Genomic DNA, 20,711 nt, shown 5'->3' with positions numbered 1-20,711 from the left:
ATACGCAAGCATAAGTTTACTGCAAATTTTCAACTGTCTGTAGCTCTGTATTACAAAACTCATCTCGGTTCCAATCGCACTACATTCTATGGATTTTTCGGAGTTACTTCGGTGTAATTATAGCATTGCATATATAACAATATTATAAATAACCCATCCGATGGATATGCATACACGGAGTTTAATACACACGATTAGTAATTACAATAATATTCTTTTTTATCTCCTTAACTCTGAAGTGTACCGTATTGCATTGTGCCTGTCGTTATTTAAACTTTAGTGCATTACAAGGTAGTGTAACAATCGTCAAAAACCAAAAGACAAAAGACAAAAGACGAAAGACAATATGAAAGTTAAAGAGGGGGTGTAAATCTTTTTTTCTTTTTTCTATTGTTTTTTATTGTTTATTTAGTTTGTACATATGCATATTAATCTGAAACTAAATCAGAAATCAAAAATCAAAAAACTATTTACAGTCTAAACCACATTGGGTTTGAAGATAGAAACAGACTATTACACTAACTAGATACTATTGATGATGATGATGGTAATGATGATGTCGTTGTGTGGCTAATTACGTAAACCATTTACGTAATATAATTTGTAGTCAAATACACGACTATTCCAAATATTATAACTCGGAGTGCATAAGCACAACCATTACACAAAGGAAAAAGGTTTATCTTTGTAGTAACAATGTAATACCTTAGATATAAAATAAATTACCTCTCTGTGTTTGTGTTTGTGTAATCGAACTAAAGTAATTACGTAATTACTTAATCATAATCTCACTGTTTTATTACGTAAATGCATTCACTTTGTTTGAAACCTTTTGTACGTGGAGAGAAATCCACAATTTCTTCTTATCTAAAAAGGTGTATATATATATATGTATGTATGTATATATATGTATGTGTATATGCCTATCGAGGGGCCATATCAGGAGTATTAAACTGTGGAGATAGCTTCTTCTTCTTCTTTTTCTTCTTCTTACTACTATTACACATTCAGTTTAATGTATTTATAGACAAACCATAATACCACTACTAGTACTATTACAACAGATATACACAATGAACGACTATCATCAGATAAATACTACTAATAGAATATCTTCAACAGCACCAACAACACCTTGTGTTGGAACAAAACATTTTAATCTACCTTGCAATAACAATAACAACCTATCTATGCAACAGCAGCAACAAATATCCGAGGAGGAACAGGATATTCCTTCTTTACATGATCTAATCCACAACTCAACCACTACCTTGGATAAACAAACTACAACCCAAGGCAATGACAATGATGATGACGACAACAGCAACAGCAACAGCAACAGCAACAACAACAACAACAACGCTGTCTCATACCATAACCCCAACATCACCCTACATTCCTTCAACAATTACCTTTCTTCCATACATTGTCAAGAAAATTTACAATTTATACTTGAACTCAACAAATTCCTAACATCAACAAATAAAAGCAACACAAACGAAACACTAACGCATTGGCAACAAATTTATTCCAAATTTCTTATTGCTGAATCAGATTGGGAAGTCAATTTACCCAGCCGATTAAGTTCAAATTTACATTTTGCTCAATACCCCAATGAATCTACTTTACACAATTGTAAATCGTACATTATAAATGAATTATTGCAAAATTTATATCATGAATATTTGAAAACTGTGACAAAGAATAAATGTGGACTATACAGAAGACGATCAGTTGCTATGGGGTCATTACCAATGAGAAAGAATAGCAATCCAATTACTGAAGATAACAAGGATAACAAGGATAACAAGGATAATAATGAATCTACCTTTAGTTCAAATGCACTACTGCCTGATCATGTGAGGCCAACGATTGATACTGCCATCATAGAACAACAATGTCCTTTGACTCCACCATATTCGCCACCACCACAGTTGCAATTGCAACAGACACCACAGACACCAGTAGTGCTGCAATATTTACAAATACCAGCCTCTGCCCTGTCTTCTCAATCACAGCCACATTCACTGTTGACTCGTCATATTTCATTCTTTGGTAGAAATAGCAAGAGACGCCACAGTAGTAATAGCACTAAAACTACCGTCACCACCAACGCTCATAAACATCATGATCATCATAGCCACCATGACAACAAAAGCAAAAGCAAAAGCAATAACAGTATCAGTCCTACTCGCAAACACAGCCACAGCAAAATCAAAAACCACAAGTTTTCATCAGTAATGATTGATGGTTATGATTACTACTCTATCCCAGTTGATATGGATAATAGCAGCTTCATATCATCAACATCTTCGTCATCTGCATCGTCATCTTCATTACCTCCTACTTCTAGATCACGTCCACCTTCAGTATGTTCCAATTTAGTGTCTGATGTCTTATCTTCATCTTCATCAGCAGCATCTACAAAATCATTAACTGCTGATGTATCACCAAAGGAGTTGCATGATACTCCTGCTTCATCAAGAAACAATTCAAGTAGTTCCAAATCAGGTCCATCGAATTATTACAAAAGTCAAATCACTACACCCATTACCATGGTTACTAGTCCTACTACTCTAAGTGGCGCTGGTGGTAGTATACACAAGATTGTTGATAATTCAATGAGCTACTTCAATAAGATGAAGAAGTTTAAATTCAAGAGGAATAATCATGAAGATTATGACGATGAGTGTTAGTTATGCTAGGGGCTGATTGAGTGTGTTTTTACTTCATTCATAGGATAAATCATTTGAGGATAATGGGTTTTTAGTTATAGAGATATATATTTAAGTAATTAGAAGAGAGTCTGAAAGATGTAATAATTATACCAAGATATCTTCCTCCACTATAGATGAATTGTAACCTTATCTTCAAAAGTTTTTCCACATTGTAGATCATTAATATTTCTCGATACCCAACATTGATGTTCAGGAGTATCAACAACAAGCATTTTAAACAGTTTGATAACATTAAATCCAACATAATGCAATTTTTTCCCCTTCAATTTGTACCAACGACATTTCAAATTAGGAATCTCAATAAAACTAGGTCGTATATAAAATTGAGCTACTTCACCAGGATTTATTGAACAACTGAATAATAGCGTGTTTAACTTTGATAAACCAACTCTTTTCCCCACGGCTAGACTAGTACCAATGGAGAAGTACACTGGTGGGATACCTAGTGTCACTTCGCCAATTTGATCCATGGTTGTTTCGAGGTAGATTGTTATGTATCGGCTTAAGTAGCCGCCGCTACCGTGTATCAGTTCGAGGCATGATGTGATGGGGATCCATGAATGTGGTTGTGTTGGTGGAGATGGGGAAGATGAGTTTGAAATAGAGTCTGTGTTGGCGTCGAAGTTGAAGTTGGAGCCGGAGCTGGTGTTGGTTGTGGTGAGTAAGGTCCAGTAGTTGAGTTGGTAATCGTACTGTAGTGAACTCTGAGTTGATTTGATATAGAATAAGTTGTTGGTATTTGATAGTTTTGTAATGTGGGCTGAGGATTGTAGTGCTTCTAGCGTTGATATTGTGTAAATATGTGGTTGTGGGTTGGTCTTGTATAAGAGGGATGTAGTTAGATTATTAGTGATTGGTTGGGTTGTTATGGTTGTTGTTGCATCTAAGTCTGTCCATTGAATTTCTGGAAATTGGTCCTGGAGATTGCAGTGGGATAGAGAAACGAGATATAGTAAAAGTGCATAGCAAAACATTTACAGAAAGAGGGAAGGACAGAGGAAGTAGGCGCTCTTTGCAATTTGTTTTTTGATGGTATGTCTTTGGCAACTGGTAGCATAACAAAGGTTCTTGAGAGGTATTCCGCAGCCGTGGGTCCATACACGGTTGTTGGATGTAAATGTGTATAGTGAGTGGACCAGAATATAAGGAGGGAGTGCCGAATAGCCACCAGTGGCTGAAGTGGACACTATATCCAAAGCATGAGTGTTGTTTGTAACTTATTGTATAGTAGTTCATTCTAGTGACTTCTCGGAACGTCTAGAATTATCTAGAACAAATTATATCTTTTCTATTGCGCATATTGTACAAGAAACACTACACAAAAACCCCCCAACATATGACATTTCATAATCATTGCGGTATTATCAATTAGACGCCCATATAAATACAACTCGTGTTCTACCAACATTCATTCAATTCGATTGCTATTTCTTTTATTTCTTCAACACAATTACAACTAAATAATCAAAAATGGACGAAACTCAATACACTGATAACGCATTGCGTATTATACAAAATGCAACCAACTTGTGTAAAGAAAATTCAAATACTCAATTACAACCTATACATTTACTAGCTGCATTTATCCCCACTGACGATACTGAAAAATCATCTCCATATTTACAAACATTGATTCAAAAAGCCAGATACGAATGGCCAGCATTTGAAAGAACTGTCAATAAACATTTGGTGAGGTTACCTAGTCAAAACCCACCACCTGATGATATTAGACCAAGCTATCAATTAGGTCAGGTATTGCAAAATGCGGCCAAGATTGAAAAACAACAAAAGGATTATTACATTGCTCAAGATCATTTGTTATTGGCTCTTTTGGAAGATCAATCAATCAAGGATATCTTTAAAGAAGCTGGCATTAAGCCTGATGCAATCAAGACCCAAGCTTTGGAATTGAGAGGTGATCAACGAATTGATTCGAGACAAGCTGATTCTTCTTCAAGCTATGAGTTCTTAAACAAGTACTGTGAAGATTTTACTGAAAAGGCAAGAGAAGGTAGAATTGATCCGGTTATTGGAAGAGAAGAAGAAATTAGACGAGTGATTAGAGTTCTTGCTAGAAGATCGAAATCAAATTCAGTTTTAGTTGGTGACGCCGGGGTTGGTAAAACTTCCATTGTTGAAGGTGTTGCTCAAAGGATTGTTGATGGCGATGTGCCCAATGTCTTGTCTAATGCAAGATTATTTTCTCTTGATATGGGAGCTTTGACTGCTGGTGCCAAATACAAGGGTGAATTTGAAGAAAGATTAAAGGGAGTATTGAATGATATTTCTAAGTCTAAAGAATTTATCATTTTATTTATTGATGAAATTCATACTGTTATGGGTGATGGTAAATCGGATGCTGCTAATCTTTTGAAACCAATGTTGGCAAGAGGTGAATTACATTGTATTGGTGCCACTACTTTTGCTGAATATCGTAAATTCATAGCCAAAGATGGGGCCTTTGATAGAAGATTTCAAAAAATTGATGTACCAGCAGCAACTGTTAACGAAACCATTGCTATATTGAGAGGATTACAACCAAGATATGAAATCCATCATGGAGTTAGAATCTTGGATAGTGCTTTGGTTACTGCTGCACAATTGGCATCAAGGTACTTGACTTATAGAGCATTGCCTGATTCAGCAGTTGATTTAGTTGATGAAAGTGCTGCTGCTGTTGCCGTTGCTAGAGATTCCAAACCTGAAGAATTGGACACCCTTGAACGTGAATTACATTTGGTTGAAGTTGAAATCAATGCATTGGAAAGAGATAAGGATGCCGATTCAAATTCCAAAGAAAGATTAGAAGCCGCTAAAAAGAAACAAGCCAGTATCGAAGAACAAATGGGTCCCCTTAGAGAAAGATTCAACCAAGAACGTGCTGGACACGATTTGCTTATTGCTGCAAAGAGAAAATTGGATGAATTGGAAGTCAAGGCTCAAGACGCGGAAAGAAGACACGATACTGCCACTGCTGCCGATTTAAGATATTTTGCCATCCCCGATGTTGAAAAGCAAATTGAAGAATTGGAAGTCAGAGTAGCTGAAGAGGAAGCTTCTAATTTAGATAGTTTGTTAAAGAATGCTGTTGGACCAGATCAAATTTGTGAAACTGCAGCTAGATTAACTGGTATTCCAGTAACCAAATTAAGTCAAGCTGAAAATGCTAAATTAATCAATTTGGAATCAGAATTGTCAAGTGCTGTTGTTGGGCAATCAGAAGCAGTGAAAGCAGTTTCCAATGCCATAAGATTAAGAAGATCTGGATTATCAAACCCTAATCAACCACCATCATTTTTGTTCCTTGGTCTTTCTGGATCGGGTAAGACTGAATTGGCAAAGAAATTAGCTGGTTTCTTATTTGCTGATGAAAAAGCTTTGATTCGGATTGATTGTTCTGAATTGGACAAGTGGTCAACGTCAAAACTTTTGGGTTCCAATGCTGGTTTTGTTGGATATGGTGAAGGTAACATTCTTGCCGAACCTTTAATCAGAAGGCCATATTCAGTCGTATTGTTTGATGAAGTTGAAAAAGCAGCACCTGAAGTATTGACCATTCTTTTACAAATTTTGGATGATGGTAGAATTACTGATGGTGAAGGAAAATTGGTCAATTGTTCCAATGCCATTTTCATAATGACATCCAACTTGGGTGCACAATATATTAGTGAGTCCAAGGGAAGCAAGATAGATGCTGCAACTAAAGAACATGTCATGAGTGCAGTTCGTTCCCATTTCAGACCAGAGTTTTTGAATCGTATTTCCAACATTGTCATATTTAACAGGTTATCCAGAAAAGCCATTGCCAAGATTGTCAAAATCAGATTAAACGAATTAACGAAACGTTTTGAAGATAATGGCAAGAGAATTACATTACATTTAGATGACGATGCCATGAATTATTTAATCAAGAATGGTTGGTCAGCTGATTTAGGTGCAAGACCATTAAACCGTTTAATTCAAAATGAAATCTTGAATAGATTGGCAGTTTTCATCTTAAAGGGACAAATTAAAGATAAAGAAACTGTCAATATTGTTGTTGGTGAAAAAGGCTTGGAAGTTTTACCTAATCATGAAGCTGAAGATGAAGCTATGAATGATGTTAATGATTGGGAAGATAGTGAAGATGAAGATGATGATGAAAAGGAGGAGTTAGACTAGTATGAACAATGGGTTGACTATATAGTGTATATTAGAAAAAAATAAAAGAGACAGACGTTATAATTATATCAATCACTGCAGTATTCAAACTATTTATTTAGCTACTTTAATTTTGATCCCTGAACTAATCTTTTATGTTGTTCCTTGTTTTTGCCACAAGCGAATGTAAAGTTTGACGCATCAGACGTCACCTATTGTACCATGTTCAAATATTTCATCAGTCCTAGAAGTTGCACGAGCTACTTGTAAAAAATACAGTTGATTGGGTGTAATTAGAGATATTTCGGAATATTCCGCTGCCAACGCAGAAATTAGAAGCTAGGACAAAATCAATTTGTCATTCACGTCTTCTGGAAATTAATCAATATTTTTCAACTTAAATTCCACAACTGAATTGTCATTTGTGATTCTGTTGTTTGTGACTGGACCAATTGATGATGATTTACCCAAGGACAAATCGGGAGTACACTTTCTTCTTTTCCAATATAATGAGACATGAATTTTCTATAGGCACAAAGTGAAACTTTGAATTATAGTTGCATATTGACGATTGCATGGTTCACTCATCTCGTCCTAGTTATCAAAACAAGTTCTTGTTCCAAACTGGAACAAAACTAAATTTGATTCTCTTAAGCCAGAAATGAAAATGTCAAATAATAATGTTAGATTAAATCTAGTGGTCCAGATGGTTTTGTTTTGCATCTTTTTTGACATTTTTGATGTGGAACACTTTTCCTCGGCTAATTGACATTCCTGGGGAAAAAATAACAAGCTGATAGTTATGGGGTTCCTGTTGATTAATGTCCGTTTCAGATCAATGTTTGAGCAATAACTGTGGATGCTCAAACTCGCCTCATCCAATATCGGCAATAAACCCGATTCTGGATATGATTTATGTGGCCGTTTTGCCATATTCACAATTTGGCTTACATTTGCAATTTTAGAAAACAGTTCTTGGAATTTTGGACCAAGACCTTTAATAAAATCTTCAAAGAAGGCTTTTACTTTTGCTTTGTATATATCAGTACGAGTTTTGTTTCTCTTTTCGTAAATGATGTGTAGCTCTCCTATATTCATATTCTCAAAGTCTGATTCCAAAATAGTTTCTTCGAAATGGTCCGAGCCTAACATGTCGAACTCAAATTTGATAAAACTGAAAACTTTTCTGGCAATCACTGGCGCTGTGAATAGTTGCAAACGTAAACGAAATGGGAGTAGTACCGGGGTGCTATTTTTGGTTGCAAAAAATGTTATGCGCTACATTCTGTCGCGAAAGAGAAAAAAGTGTCTTAATGCATTAACCCACTCCCAAGACAAATAGAGAAAAGTGTTAACCTAGAGTTTTAAAACAGGCTAATGAGGCTTTTAAATTGTCTTTAGTTATCTAATTTGCAATTATATTGCTAGCTTTCAGATTCTCATTATTTTTGCAAATGAGGCTCCGCTTCAATACATATCTGAATACCAGAGAAAGTGTTGCACTCTCCGTTTCAGTCTATAGATACGTACACTAGTACAGGTTATTACAACTGATTAGTAAATACGTAATTTCTTCCTGGCGTCAATTTGCAATATTTGTCTGCAAAAGTATCTCTAGCATTAACTTGAAACATAGCCTTCTCACTTCTAGTATGGAATACCGTTGGTAATCCTTTGAAACTCATCATATCCTCTAGTATAGAAACTCTCCATTGACTTCTTAATCAATTTCCTAAAATATGCTGCTGCCTCTTTATCAGTTTTACCAGGAACAAACCTCAGGCGTAAATTCTTAATCGTGGTGTCTTTAAAACAGGGTAATCCAGATTCCAACATTGGTACCACAGTTCTCACAATTAATTCCATATACGGACGACATGCCAAATACCCCTTGATACATAATTCTTCAAACCATTTGAAAGCTTGCGTATCATCGCTTCCACCTAATACCATGACCATTTCATGAGTCAATTTGAATGGTGCTGCTTCAAACTTAACTCCTCCTGGAACAATATCAAAACAGAAACCGAAATCAATATGTAAAATATGCCCTTGGTCATCATACATGATATTACCATTGTGTCTATCTTTGAATTGTAACAAATACGAAATGATTGAATATGCCGCCAATGATTTAACCAAGTTGTTTCTTGCTCGTTGGAATTCAATGGATTTTTGTGGTCCAAACTTGGTGATATAGTATTCAAATAATCCATTAACGGCTTCTCTACCCAACATATCTCTTGAGGTAGCATTTGGCAATACATCAATCACACCACATCCTGGAGCAGTTGCCGTAACTCTATAAGGATACACATAAAGATCCAAACCGGCATCACTCCAAATAGTTCTGAAAATAGAAATCAATTGCAAGGCCAACACATCCTGACGACAATCATCACCAACTTTGAAAATAGCACTTTGCCATTTTTCAATTTCAACCTGTTGTGGTTTACCGTGTTCGTCATAATCAGTCAATTCCTTCTTGATCTTAAAAGTAGCCATGAATGGAGCTTTGGCATGAGATTGTAATGGTTTACCCGATTTACGATTAATATCAACAAGAACACCGTCTGGATTTGATGGCAAGTACACCCCAGGTTCTACTTTAATCAATGCCATTTCTTCATCAATCTTGGCTTTCTTTTCTGCTTTAGATTTCTTAATGTATGGTTTCAATTTACCCGAAATATCAGTGACTTCATTGAAAAATCCAAATTCTTTGTGATAAAATTGTAAATCTTCATTACTCAATTCTTTCAACATTTCTTCTTGAATTCGGTCCAAGACGGGCTTCAAGTCATCTGGTTCAGTAGAATCATCATCCTTGTAGCTATTTGCCAACATATTCCAGATAATTTGATGGGCAAACAATTGTGATACTTTGGCAGTTTCAATGATAAAACGTTCAACATACCCCTTTGCATCATGACGTAATGATTGGACAATTTGTGGGACATAAAAGAATGTCAAATTAACATCATGCGTTTCCAACGACCTCATAGTGTATTGCAAAATATAAGGGTTGGCACCAAATGGAGGTAAAAACAATGTAATGGCGTCGATTGGAGATACTGGCGACCAAAACAACAATTGATGCGAAGGCATATGAGTACCAAGATTGATACCGATAAAGAACTGCACAGCATCAGGATATGTAACTGCTGGAAGTGGGTTCTTGATAATCAACTGTTGAATCAAATCATCATGACTCTTGCTTTGGTACCTCATGGCCAAATTGATTGCCAAAATTGGATCAATTTCATAAGCACGAGTAACGTGGCTACTTGATACTTGATGAGATGAACCAATAATTGAACCTGAAGTATCAGTTGGATTCAAAGAAGTCAGCCAAACATTAAACTTATACACTTCATCATCGAGAAATTGCAAAAATATTGTACGCTTCATTTCAATATCCTTCAGACGGAAAATTGATACCGCACCAGCCATTCTTGCAACTTCATTCATTACAATTGCTTCACTCTTGAATTTCAACTTATTGGCACCAAATGGGTAAATAAATCTTTGTCTAAACCAAGTCAAGGCTCCATCAAAAATCAACTCCGTCAAATATTTACAAATTCTTGATCCTAACTTCAAATGAACCTGCAACACCTCAAATGAAAATTTAATCAATTCAAATCTAACCAACCTCGAAAGTGGATGATAACTAGCAAATTTCAAGTTTTTCAATCCAACCTCAACGAATCGAGTAAACAACTTCAATAAATGATCACTTTGATTCAACGTAGCTTCGAAATTACTAGAAAACAATCGAACCAATTCTAAATGAGGTTCAAAACTTCTTTGTGCCTTGTCGGCCAATTTCAAATCGATTGAACGATTACTTGGTGCGTATTCCATTTTATCAAATTCGGGATGGACAATGTCGAATTCTTGTGAAAATAAGCCTTTCCTTAACTCGATTGATTCTTCCCATTTCTGTGCCAACTCACTAAGCAACAACATACTCAACTTCGGCTTATCCTTCATAACAGCAAACCAAACGCCACTAGCTGGAATCATCACCAGTGGTTCAAACAATAAGAATGGTATTTCAACCATATATCTAACCAATTCAGCATTGTTGCTATCAGATAACAAAGTTAGTCCTGCAATTTCCGTCAACAAACTCATAATCTCATCATCAGATGGGTTTTCATTGAATTGATCAAATAATCTCAGCTTGATATTATAAACCTTCTCCCTAATAGCTTTAAATGCGAAATCAGATTCCTCATCAGTTCTCAATGGTAATTTATTCATAACTTGAGAAACAAAGTTTGACCTCCAATTCAATTGTGATACAATTGAAGGTGTAGTATCTAAAGCAGATATGTTGGCATAAGTAATTGCTTGTAAATCACGATCATGCGATGAAATAGTTCCCGACATCTTCAACGCAAATGAAAGACCAAATTGAATTGGAGCTTCATATTGCAATTCTTCATTGGCAGCAACATACGATTGAATCAAACTCTTCACATCAATGTTACTCTTGTATAATAACAATTCAACCCAACTCTTGGCTTTTTCATGGAATCGATTGAATGTAGAACATCTCCAATCGTAATCATCAGACATAGTAATTTTGATTCCAGTACATCTTGCTCTGAAGGAAGTAGTTGGATCATATTCATGAATATCAGCATCGGCAATACTTTGAAATAACAATGTCAAAATGTCAAATAAAGCAAACAAGGATTTTTTATGGCACAATGATGCTGACACTTTATTAATCAATAAGTCACAACATTGAATAGACGCATCTTGCATTTCAGTAACCGGATGGGTTGATAATGTCAACATAGTTGTCAATTGGTTAGCAATATGATCAGCAGTGAATTGCTTATTAGCCCCAGTATTAATCAAACCAATATAATCACGAACAATTTTAAAGGAAATTGGACCCAAATATTTATCAACACCTGAGATTTTACTTGTTGGATCGGTGAAGTAATACAAAATCTTGGAACAATCACCAGTACGAACACGCAAACTTTCACAAAGAACAGCAGCTGACAAAAACATCAATTTGGGATATGACATTGTACGATGAATTTCAAAAATATCACCCAAGAAGGTTTTGTGGTCTTTAATATTATGATTTGATGAACCACGTCTCAATACAGTGTTTAACTCGATCGAAGTTTCAGTTCTATCCCATGATCTTTCCGAAATCAAGGGTGGCGAGTTGTAGGCAATTCTTTCCAATTCATTCTTAAAAACCTTGGTATTTTTGGAATTTAAAGTGTAACCATGAACGACCATATTAAACCACACGTTTCTGAATAAATTGATGGTTTCGGTCTTTTCAATTTTCAAAGGTTCTTGACCTAAATGAACATCAGGTAACAATTCAGCCAATGGTTTCAAATAAATTGCAATTTGATCACCAACTTCACTGATTTCATTGTGGGATCTATGATGTTCCAATTGTTGAACATCGCCTTTACTGATTATCGATTGCAACAATTCATGCAAATAGACAAAATACAAATGATTATCTGGTTTCAATTTTGATGACAAAATCAATCTCGAATCATTCAAATGGCCTAACAAGGTCACATTTTTCCTTTCAAATGAATCAACAGTTAACTTATTCAATAATCTAATCAAAATGATAAATTCACGTTCAGGAACATAAGGAGCACATGAACACAAACCTTTTAGAATTAAAGATCCAATCGGTGATTCAACCTTGGTCACTTTTTGTGACAAGATAGTACATGCCAATGCAGGAATCGATTCATCATCACATGCTTCTGAAACTTCAATAATGGCGGTGACGGCATTTTCACACACTTTTTGGTAATCATTTTCATCATATTCTCCAGATATGCTACCCTTACTGAACAATTGTGAAAAAGATGTCATTGAAGTTCTTCTTGAAGACAATGGTGAGGAAACAAACTCCCTGGATGACGCATTATCAGTACCACCAGTATAGTTTCTGGCGGCTCTTCTGGCACTCTTAGATGGTCCTTGTAACCCTTCATTAGTGACAAATAACAAATTCGTTAACGAATAGATTGTGGTGACAACTGCATCCTGGGGTAATCTCTTACTTCCCAATCCGACACATTTTGAGGCTTCCAAACAATACTGTTGTTCTAATCTTGGATTAGCGATAACTGAAGTGAACACTCTTGTTAATAAAGGACCAATCAGTTCATCTTTGAAAACTAACAACGATCCAAATTGGAAAATAGTCAACCCCAAGTCAGGATCTAACATGGCATCTTTGATCTCAATATTGGCTTTAAACAATTCTTTCGAAGTAATAAGGTCTAAATTATCAGTAAACGTTCCACAACTCAAAACTTGCAAGTTGAAACTTTTAGCTAAATATCCCAATTTCAAACGGTTATTGGTAGAGTACACGATATAAGTTTCACCTCTATCCAAAAACTCCAACTTCCTTAATGCCAAATCACTTAAAATTTTTATGATTTCCATTTGAGCTCTTGGAAAGGACAATTGATCTTTACCATGACCAATGGCTCCACCATTGGATTCATCTTCATCATATTTCTTTGCAGCTTGGGCCAACAAATAAGGCAACAAAGATTGTGATTTGGAGCTGACAATTTCCAAAAGTATCGAACACATCAATCTTGATAATTTTTCAAGATAAAGTATGGGTGAAAAATTAAGACAGAAATCACGTTCCAACAATTCTTGATATGGGTTTGGATCATCATAGAGATAATCTGAATAATCTTCAATAGCACCCAAAATTTCAGAGTTATCGATAGCAGAATCCAAATTGGTGAAAATACGAAAAGTCCTTGATGAATATGTCAAAAACTGAGCATTTTGGTTTAATCCATCAATGACACCTGTCAATGTCAAGAAATTGGATAAGTGTAATTCAACATTATCAAAAAATTTTTCAATAAACTGGTGGAAAATTTCAACAACTTCATCAAAATAATGTTTGTTTGCTTGATAAGCCAAATTGATCAATGCAATTGTCAATTTTTCACCAAGTAAAGTCCAAGGAGCAATAGCAACAGATTTGGCGACGATACTATAAGCAAATTGTTGGTCAGGTAACTCAAACAAATATACTTTGAACTTATCGATCAAGGTCTTGACTTGACTTGTCAATTTAATTGGTTTATCAGTAGCATCACATAAGGCAACAAGAGTTTCATATTCTTTAGGTGCAATAGCAACATTGGACATCTTTTGATCATTAATACTACCAATGGATTTGCGTAATGGTAAATCTTTGGGAGTTGATGTTAATAATTTAGCGAAATCATCTTTTTGAATACCAGTGTTTATCTCTTTCAAATTGGACGGAACGTGTTCAACCGTGAGTTCAGCTAACTTCTTGAGGGCTTCACCACGAATTGTACCACGAGTGATACCATAGAAATCCATTCTTAACTGGGTTATTGTGGTAAGACGAAGAAGAGGAGAAATAGGTTTATGAGTACTTGTTAGGTGTATTTATTCAAGAATTTGTTGTTGAATTTTGTGCATACGAGAGTTGAGGGGAGTAAGAAAAGTGGAGAGCGCTACCGACCTCAAAAGATTTTCACATGGCCAATACTTTGCACACTGATTACTCAATTAGGTAATAAACGAATACTATATATCAAGAGAAGAAGTTGATAATGTATTACATCTTGACAGTTGAAGGAAAAGATCAATAGTTTGTTGATACTTATAGATGTAGTGTAACTTGAGTATTATGGATATACTTCTATCCAAGGTCATTTTTAACAATGCCTTTTGTATCAAAGACCCTTGAAAACACCTTCTGTTATCTAGGTGCCCCCTTCGTTTTTTCCTACGAGTAGGTTTCAATCAAAGTATCTCTCAAATTACCACCAATGGCGTCCGGTTGAGCATCTTGCAACCTGAAAATCGATTCAATAACTGACAATTCAGGCGCCGTGGTATCGGATCCAGCAACACTAAACCAATCATTAACAACCAATCCAGCACCAACAACATTCGATCCTCGATTTACCGTACCAGCAACTAATGGCACCTGCAACAAACTACTCAACTCCTCTTGATCTTGTATTGAAGTTTGTGGATGAACCAATCCACCTTGATTACTTAAAGCACAATATGATCCAACAAGAACGTTCCCAGCAATAGTTTGACGGAATACTTCAACCCCCAATACATCTGCTATCAATTCTTCAGTTTCTCGTTCAATATCAGGATGTACTAATGCAACATAATCATTACAACATATGACATTACCTAATGCAGATAATCGTTCTTCAACTCTTTGAATCTTGACTGAATCAGGCAAGGAGTTTCTCAAATGCATCAATTCTTGATCAGTAGTTTGGGTGGGGACTAATAAACCACGTCTATTCCCACTAGTCATACGTCCAACTATACGAGTACCGGCAATAGTTGTATGAACAATGGGAATAACGTCACCTAGTTCGGCTTCAAATGATGAATAAAAGTTTTCTGATCCTCCAACGGCAACAAGAGCATAGGAATTTGTTAATTTGGAAAAGACACCAACTTCATTGGAATTTTCAAATTGAGTTCTAGTGGCCATAATTTAGTATAAGCTTCTAACGGACTGATTAAATTTGTAAATTGTAGAAAGCAGTTGATTATATTTATAGTCTAAAATAATAGTCAAATATGTTTGTTTGTTTATATGTCTTGATAATGACTAACTTCTCAAGAGATGAGTACGTGAAAATGAAAAATGGCAAATTTCAAAAAAGGTGATAGATGAGATAGGTAGTGTAACAATGCACAGAAAACATCTATACCAATTAGGTAATCAATGCGGCTTGTACCCACCCCCAAAGCGGATAGCGGCAATATTCTAAATCAATGTATATAATAGCCTTTATACCTCTCGTACCCTGGCCGGTGCTTATTCGCGTTAGTTGTGTGATGGTTTTTATGCAACGTTTTCTTATGGCATCAACCTTGAATACAAAATAGTCTTGAAAGGAGATGAAAGGAGATGAAATGCGAGCCATGAGGAGAAGTTCTATCCATATGTTTCTATGGAATGTAAGCTCTAAAGCAAGTCGATGCCAGTGAGAAATCATGTACATTCAAGATCGGATGCTAGAATTGTAAAAGCTGTGTCATCTCCAGCATCATTCCTCATAAGAGTTCTTTGTTTTATTCATTTAGCACATCGAACATTACAGTTTTGGATTATTGACACTGTTTAGTGAGTAATGCTGTAGCAAGAAGAATTTGTGAACTTGAGTTGCAGTTTCCAGAAGCAAGTATCAACTTGTGGAGCTTTCTTTTATTGTCAATGGAAGCCGGTACACCTCGTTGAAAAACAACATATGTTTAGTCCGATAAATGCTATCAGAATGTACAGAAACACAGTTGACATATGAATCTATGAACGAAGCAGACGACGCAATTGGAGGGCAGCATGTAATAGGAGAGAAAGAAAATGAGATTGTTGTTGAACTCTAGAATCATCACTCTGATATTGAGCTAATGCTGTTAATTTCATTGTTTTGTAGTAAGAATTGCCTGTGTTGTTATTGGAATTAAGAGGGTTGTGAATAGATCTACAACTCCTCCCATTTTGTCTAGAATCTTTGAAAGCACTCTTAGTGAACATAGAGAGTGAAAAGTTGGTGTATTAAAAAAGTACTATATTTGAATATTCTCCAATAATTGGTGTAAAAAGTGATGACTCCAGTTGAGGGTGGTGGGGAAAGTAGGGCATTAGTAAACCCTGTAGGAATATTCGACTGGGTTTGTGATGTTTGTCTCACAGCCCCAACACCTTATTGTGTAATGCAATATATGTTTTATACTTGAATGTATGCGTCGCATGGGTTTTTGTGTATGGAACAGCTTGCGTAACAATTGCAACTTTCTTGACTGGGTGCCAAGAACAGCATAATACTATATACGTCATTGATTTGAGATACAACTGTCAAACCCGGGCTATACTTAGCGAAAAGATCTTCACGAGCAAAGCTGTGCGAAAGGTGAGATTTTGACACCTTTCTCTACAAAAAGATTTATCAAAGTGTGACCAATTGGTCATTAAAGAAGTCTTGCGCAATTTTGAAAAAGCTCGACCAACAAGTAATCCCCCATCTCCTCTCAAACTTTTTTCCTCTACTGCACAGCCAATATGTTTTCTTTCTTGGATGATGCCAATTCATCAACAAGAAAATCAAAAGTCGTTAAAGTGCTTGTGTGTGTCTTTGTTGTATTAACCAAGAAACAAGCATTTGGGAGATACTGATCCCGCCTTTTAGAAGGGATGATTACATGTTGGTGATTATATAGTTGGTGAATTGGAGACTTCTATTCACATAAAAACTAAGGGGAAAACGAAAAAAAAAAAAAGAAAAACGAAATGGACTGATGCACAGCCTATTGCATTTACAAATGACTTGCATATATAACGAATATAACAGGGATTTACATTACCGAAATCACGTGAATACTTGAAAAATTCTATTGCTAAAAACTGGCGTGAATTGTGTAACATAATACATAGTTATGGTTTCTACTACGTATATTTGTTGTAATAACCACGTTCCTGCTATCGTGACTGTTATTGTTTGCTGTTAAAAAAAGCTTGACTACTACTAGAATACACAGATATACACACACCTATATTATCTTGGTGTTCATTGAAAGGCAGCTGGAATGGCAGCGTTCAGGTAATATTTACGTAAACAAAAGGTATTTAAGATTTTTTCTAAGTTTAGAATTAGTTACACAAATACCCGATTACATATCTGTGTATGCATATTAAGTAACAACTTACGTAATGCACATAACTCAAAATCAAAAGCAGTTGTTTTTTTTCTTTTTCTTCTTTCTGCTTGTCTTCTGTTTGTCTTTTGTCTTTGTTGGTTTCAAAACTCACAGTGAGGAAAAACGAACTACCTTCAAAACTTCAAAACTTCAATACTATATCATCATCATCAACAACAACGGCTGCGACAACTACTTATTAACTGAGGTATATCTACTACACATATACATATATCAAACTATAGTCTCTATCTTTCATCATTTTTAAATTTGGCTTGTATTTTTTACATGTTTGCTTAAGCTGCCATTTTGGAAAAGTTACTACTATTTTTACTCCGCCTTAGAAAGACAGCAAAATCTTTGCAGCACCATATCACCATAATACAGCCTTTCGTTACAACGACAACTACATAAACACCACACTTACAGGTCTATACTTGGTTAGCGACACCTTATCAACCATCATTAGATCTTGAAACTTACAAAAGGACTAGGCACCACCAAAAATCAAAGTCAACCAGGTCCTTCTCTATATCTTCAATCCCCCCTAGATATCCAACACAAACTATTAATCCACAATGTTACCATACAAGCTACTTTTAATTGGTATAACCTGCTTGTTCAATGTGGTATCAGCTGTTCACTACATCAAATCAAGTTCACTTTTAACTTGTATGGATAATTCACAATTTACAGCATCATATTTCGATATTGTGTTTTATCCCGGAAACAGAACTATCTATTTTGATATCAATGCTATTTCATCAATTGATGCTAAAGTTGGAGCTTATATCAATGTTATTGTTTATGGTTTGAATGTCGTGCAAAGAAATATATCTCTTTGTGATATTGATTATGAATCAAGTGGTTCAGGTGCTAACCCACTTTGTCCGTTGACTTCAGGGCATTTGAATCTTGATTCGCATTATCAATTGGGGTCATCAATTAGTAGTCAGATTCCTGGAATAGCTTATACTGTTCCCGATGTTGATGCTAGAGTTAAAGTGTTGATTTATGATTTGGAATCTTATGATCAATTGGCATGTGTTGAAGCAACTTTATCCAATGGTAAAACTGTACAAACTAAATATGCCGGATGGCCCATTGCTGCAATTTCTGGTTTGGGTGTTGTAACATCTGGTGTTATTTCAGTTATTGGTCATTCAAGCACTGCAGCTCATATTGCATCGAATTCAATGTCACTTTTCATTTATTTCCAGTCATTGGCAATCATGGCTATGATGGCGGTGGCTAGAGTTCCTCCCATTGCTGCAGCTTGGGCCCAAAATTTTATGTGGTCTGTAGGTCTTATCAAGATTGGATTTGTTCAAGATATTTCCAATTGGTATATTCAAGCTACTGGAGGGACCCCAACTGATATTTTAGGAGCATCATATCTTTCCATTTCAGTACAAAGATTTGCTAAAAGAGCTATGGAATGGTATGAAGGTATGAATAGCTACGACATGGCTGGGTTGTCATCGTCATCAGGCTCCCCATTGGCCAAGAGAGCAAACATCTTGTTAGATTCAGATACTTTTGGTACCGCTGACAATTTAGATCCAGATTTATATTCTACTAATGAAAAAGCCACTGATTTATCAGGGAAAATTTTGGTTTTACGAGGTATTCAACGTGTGGCCTATTTGGCTAGTATTGAAATTACTGATGTGTTCATGACAGGTATTTGTTTCTTGTTTTTTTTTGCATTTGTTATGGTGGTTTGTCTCATGTTGTTTAAAGCAATTATTGAAATCTTGACCAGAAGTAAAGCCATGCATGCTGAAAAATTTAATGAGTACCGTCATCATTGGGGTGGTATTATAAAAGGATCACTTTATCGTTTATTGATTATTGCGTTTCCTCAAGTTTCAGTATTGTGTATTTGGGAATTGACAGCTAGAGATTCTGCTGGAGCTGTTGTTGTTGCCGTATTCTTATTGGTCATCACATTAGTATTATTGATACAAGCAGCAACAAGAGTGTTTCTAATGGGAAGAAACTCGGTACGAGATTTCAAAAATCCAGCTTACTTATTATTTGGAGATGTCAAGTTTTTAAATAAATTTGGATTTTTATACGTCCAATATAGAGCTGATTGTTTTTGGTTTATTTGGGTTTCATTGTTTTACATTTTTGTTAAATCGTTGTTGGTGGCAGTATTACAACATCATGGTAAACCACAATCAGTGATCATTTGGGTTGTTGAATTGATTCATTTGGTGGTTGTTTGCTGGATTCGTCCATTTATGGATAAAAGAACCAATGCATTCAATATCACCATTAGTGTTATCAACTTCATCAATGCATTATTCTTTATGTTCTTTTCCAGTGTTTTTGGACAACCAAATGTTGTTTCTTCAGTCATGGCTGTAGTTTACTTTGTGCTCAATGCAGTATTTGCCTTATTTTTGTTGATATTCACCATTGTCACTTGTTTGTTGGCTATTGTTAGAAAGAATCCAGATGCCAGATACCAACCAATGCGTGACGATCGTGTTTCTTTCTTGCCTAAATCAGCCGGTAAAAAGGGAGCTGGTACTGGTGGTGACGATGATATGGAATTGATGGCTTTGGGAGCTACAGCAATGAAAGGACATGAGCATGGTAAACGTGATCCATTAGCTTATGATGATGAATCATATGATGAAGATTCAGTATATCAAAACACAAGAAACTTAAGTGGTCCTGCATTAGGAGGAGAAGGAACTACAAGCACTGGATCAGGATCAAATGATTATAGTCCATCAAAACGAGATTCAATAAGTTTTATGGAACCAACACAACCAGGTTCAACCATAGTTGGCAACCCTTATAACGCGTTACCTACAAATTACTCCAATGAAAATAATGCTAGCACTGGAAGCGGATTTAGTTTTGGACAAACTGGAGCTTATCAAGGTAGTTCATCAAGTCCCCAAAATCCATATTTCCAAAACACCGCTTACAGTAACAATCAATATTATCAGCAAAGGAATCCAAGCGGAAGTCGAACAGCCTTCAGGTGAGAAGAAAAGAAGAAGAAGAAGAGAGGAAACATAGAGAAACGAGTGAACGGAGTGCTTGAAGATATTCGAT

At 35.7% G+C, this 20,711-nt stretch overlaps 7 protein-coding genes across 7 annotated transcripts; 3 read left to right on the top strand and 4 right to left on the bottom strand. All coding sequences in view use genetic code 12, as the record gives it.

The window, feature by feature from the left end:
- Positions 1-1,073: 1,073 nt before the first annotated feature.
- CORT_0D04440 (Rgs2 protein) lies at positions 1,074-2,696 on the top strand (the record flags this gene model as incomplete). The annotated part of the gene is made up of 1 exon (XM_003869370.1): positions 1,074-2,696. One exon carries the CDS (start codon positions 1,074-1,076, stop codon positions 2,694-2,696), a length of 1,623 nt encoding a protein of 540 aa, XP_003869419.1.
- Positions 2,697-2,845: 149 nt separating this feature from the next.
- On the bottom strand, positions 2,846-3,712 carry CORT_0D04430 (hypothetical protein; the record flags this gene model as incomplete). Its single annotated transcript, XM_003869369.1, has 1 exon — positions 2,846-3,712. The coding sequence occupies one exon, from the start codon at positions 3,710-3,712 to the stop codon at positions 2,846-2,848; it is 867 nt and encodes a 288-aa protein (XP_003869418.1).
- Positions 3,713-4,208: 496 nt separating this feature from the next.
- Positions 4,209-6,899, top strand: CORT_0D04420 (Hsp104 heat-shock protein; the record flags this gene model as incomplete). Its single annotated transcript, XM_003869368.1, has 1 exon — positions 4,209-6,899. One exon carries the CDS (start codon positions 4,209-4,211, stop codon positions 6,897-6,899), a length of 2,691 nt encoding a protein of 896 aa, XP_003869417.1.
- A 573-nt stretch (positions 6,900-7,472) lies between these two features.
- Positions 7,473-8,030, bottom strand: CORT_0D04410 (phosphatidylinositol-4-kinase; the record flags this gene model as incomplete). The annotated part of the gene is made up of 1 exon (XM_003869367.1): positions 7,473-8,030. The coding sequence occupies one exon, from the start codon at positions 8,028-8,030 to the stop codon at positions 7,473-7,475; it is 558 nt and encodes a 185-aa protein (XP_003869416.1).
- Positions 8,031-8,525: 495 nt separating this feature from the next.
- CORT_0D04400 (phosphatidylinositol-4-kinase) lies at positions 8,526-14,273 on the bottom strand (the record flags this gene model as incomplete). Its single annotated transcript, XM_003869366.1, has 1 exon — positions 8,526-14,273. One exon carries the CDS (start codon positions 14,271-14,273, stop codon positions 8,526-8,528), a length of 5,748 nt encoding a protein of 1,915 aa, XP_003869415.1.
- Positions 14,274-14,685: 412 nt separating this feature from the next.
- Positions 14,686-15,423, bottom strand: CORT_0D04390 (hypothetical protein; the record flags this gene model as incomplete). Its single annotated transcript, XM_003869365.1, has 1 exon — positions 14,686-15,423. The coding sequence occupies one exon, from the start codon at positions 15,421-15,423 to the stop codon at positions 14,686-14,688; it is 738 nt and encodes a 245-aa protein (XP_003869414.1).
- A 2,788-nt stretch (positions 15,424-18,211) lies between these two features.
- CORT_0D04380 (Flc2 protein) lies at positions 18,212-20,641 on the top strand (the record flags this gene model as incomplete). The annotated part of the gene is made up of 1 exon (XM_003869364.1): positions 18,212-20,641. One exon carries the CDS (start codon positions 18,212-18,214, stop codon positions 20,639-20,641), a length of 2,430 nt encoding a protein of 809 aa, XP_003869413.1.
- Between the last annotated feature and the right edge of the window lie 70 nt (positions 20,642-20,711).

This window comes from Candida orthopsilosis, assembly GCF_000315875.1.
Source record: "Candida orthopsilosis Co 90-125, chromosome 4 draft sequence".
Lineage (NCBI taxonomy): Eukaryota > Fungi > Ascomycota > Pichiomycetes > Serinales > Debaryomycetaceae > Lodderomyces > Lodderomyces orthopsilosis.
Note: the sequence above shows the minus strand (reverse complement) of the source record. Positions and strands in the feature narration are given on the sequence as shown.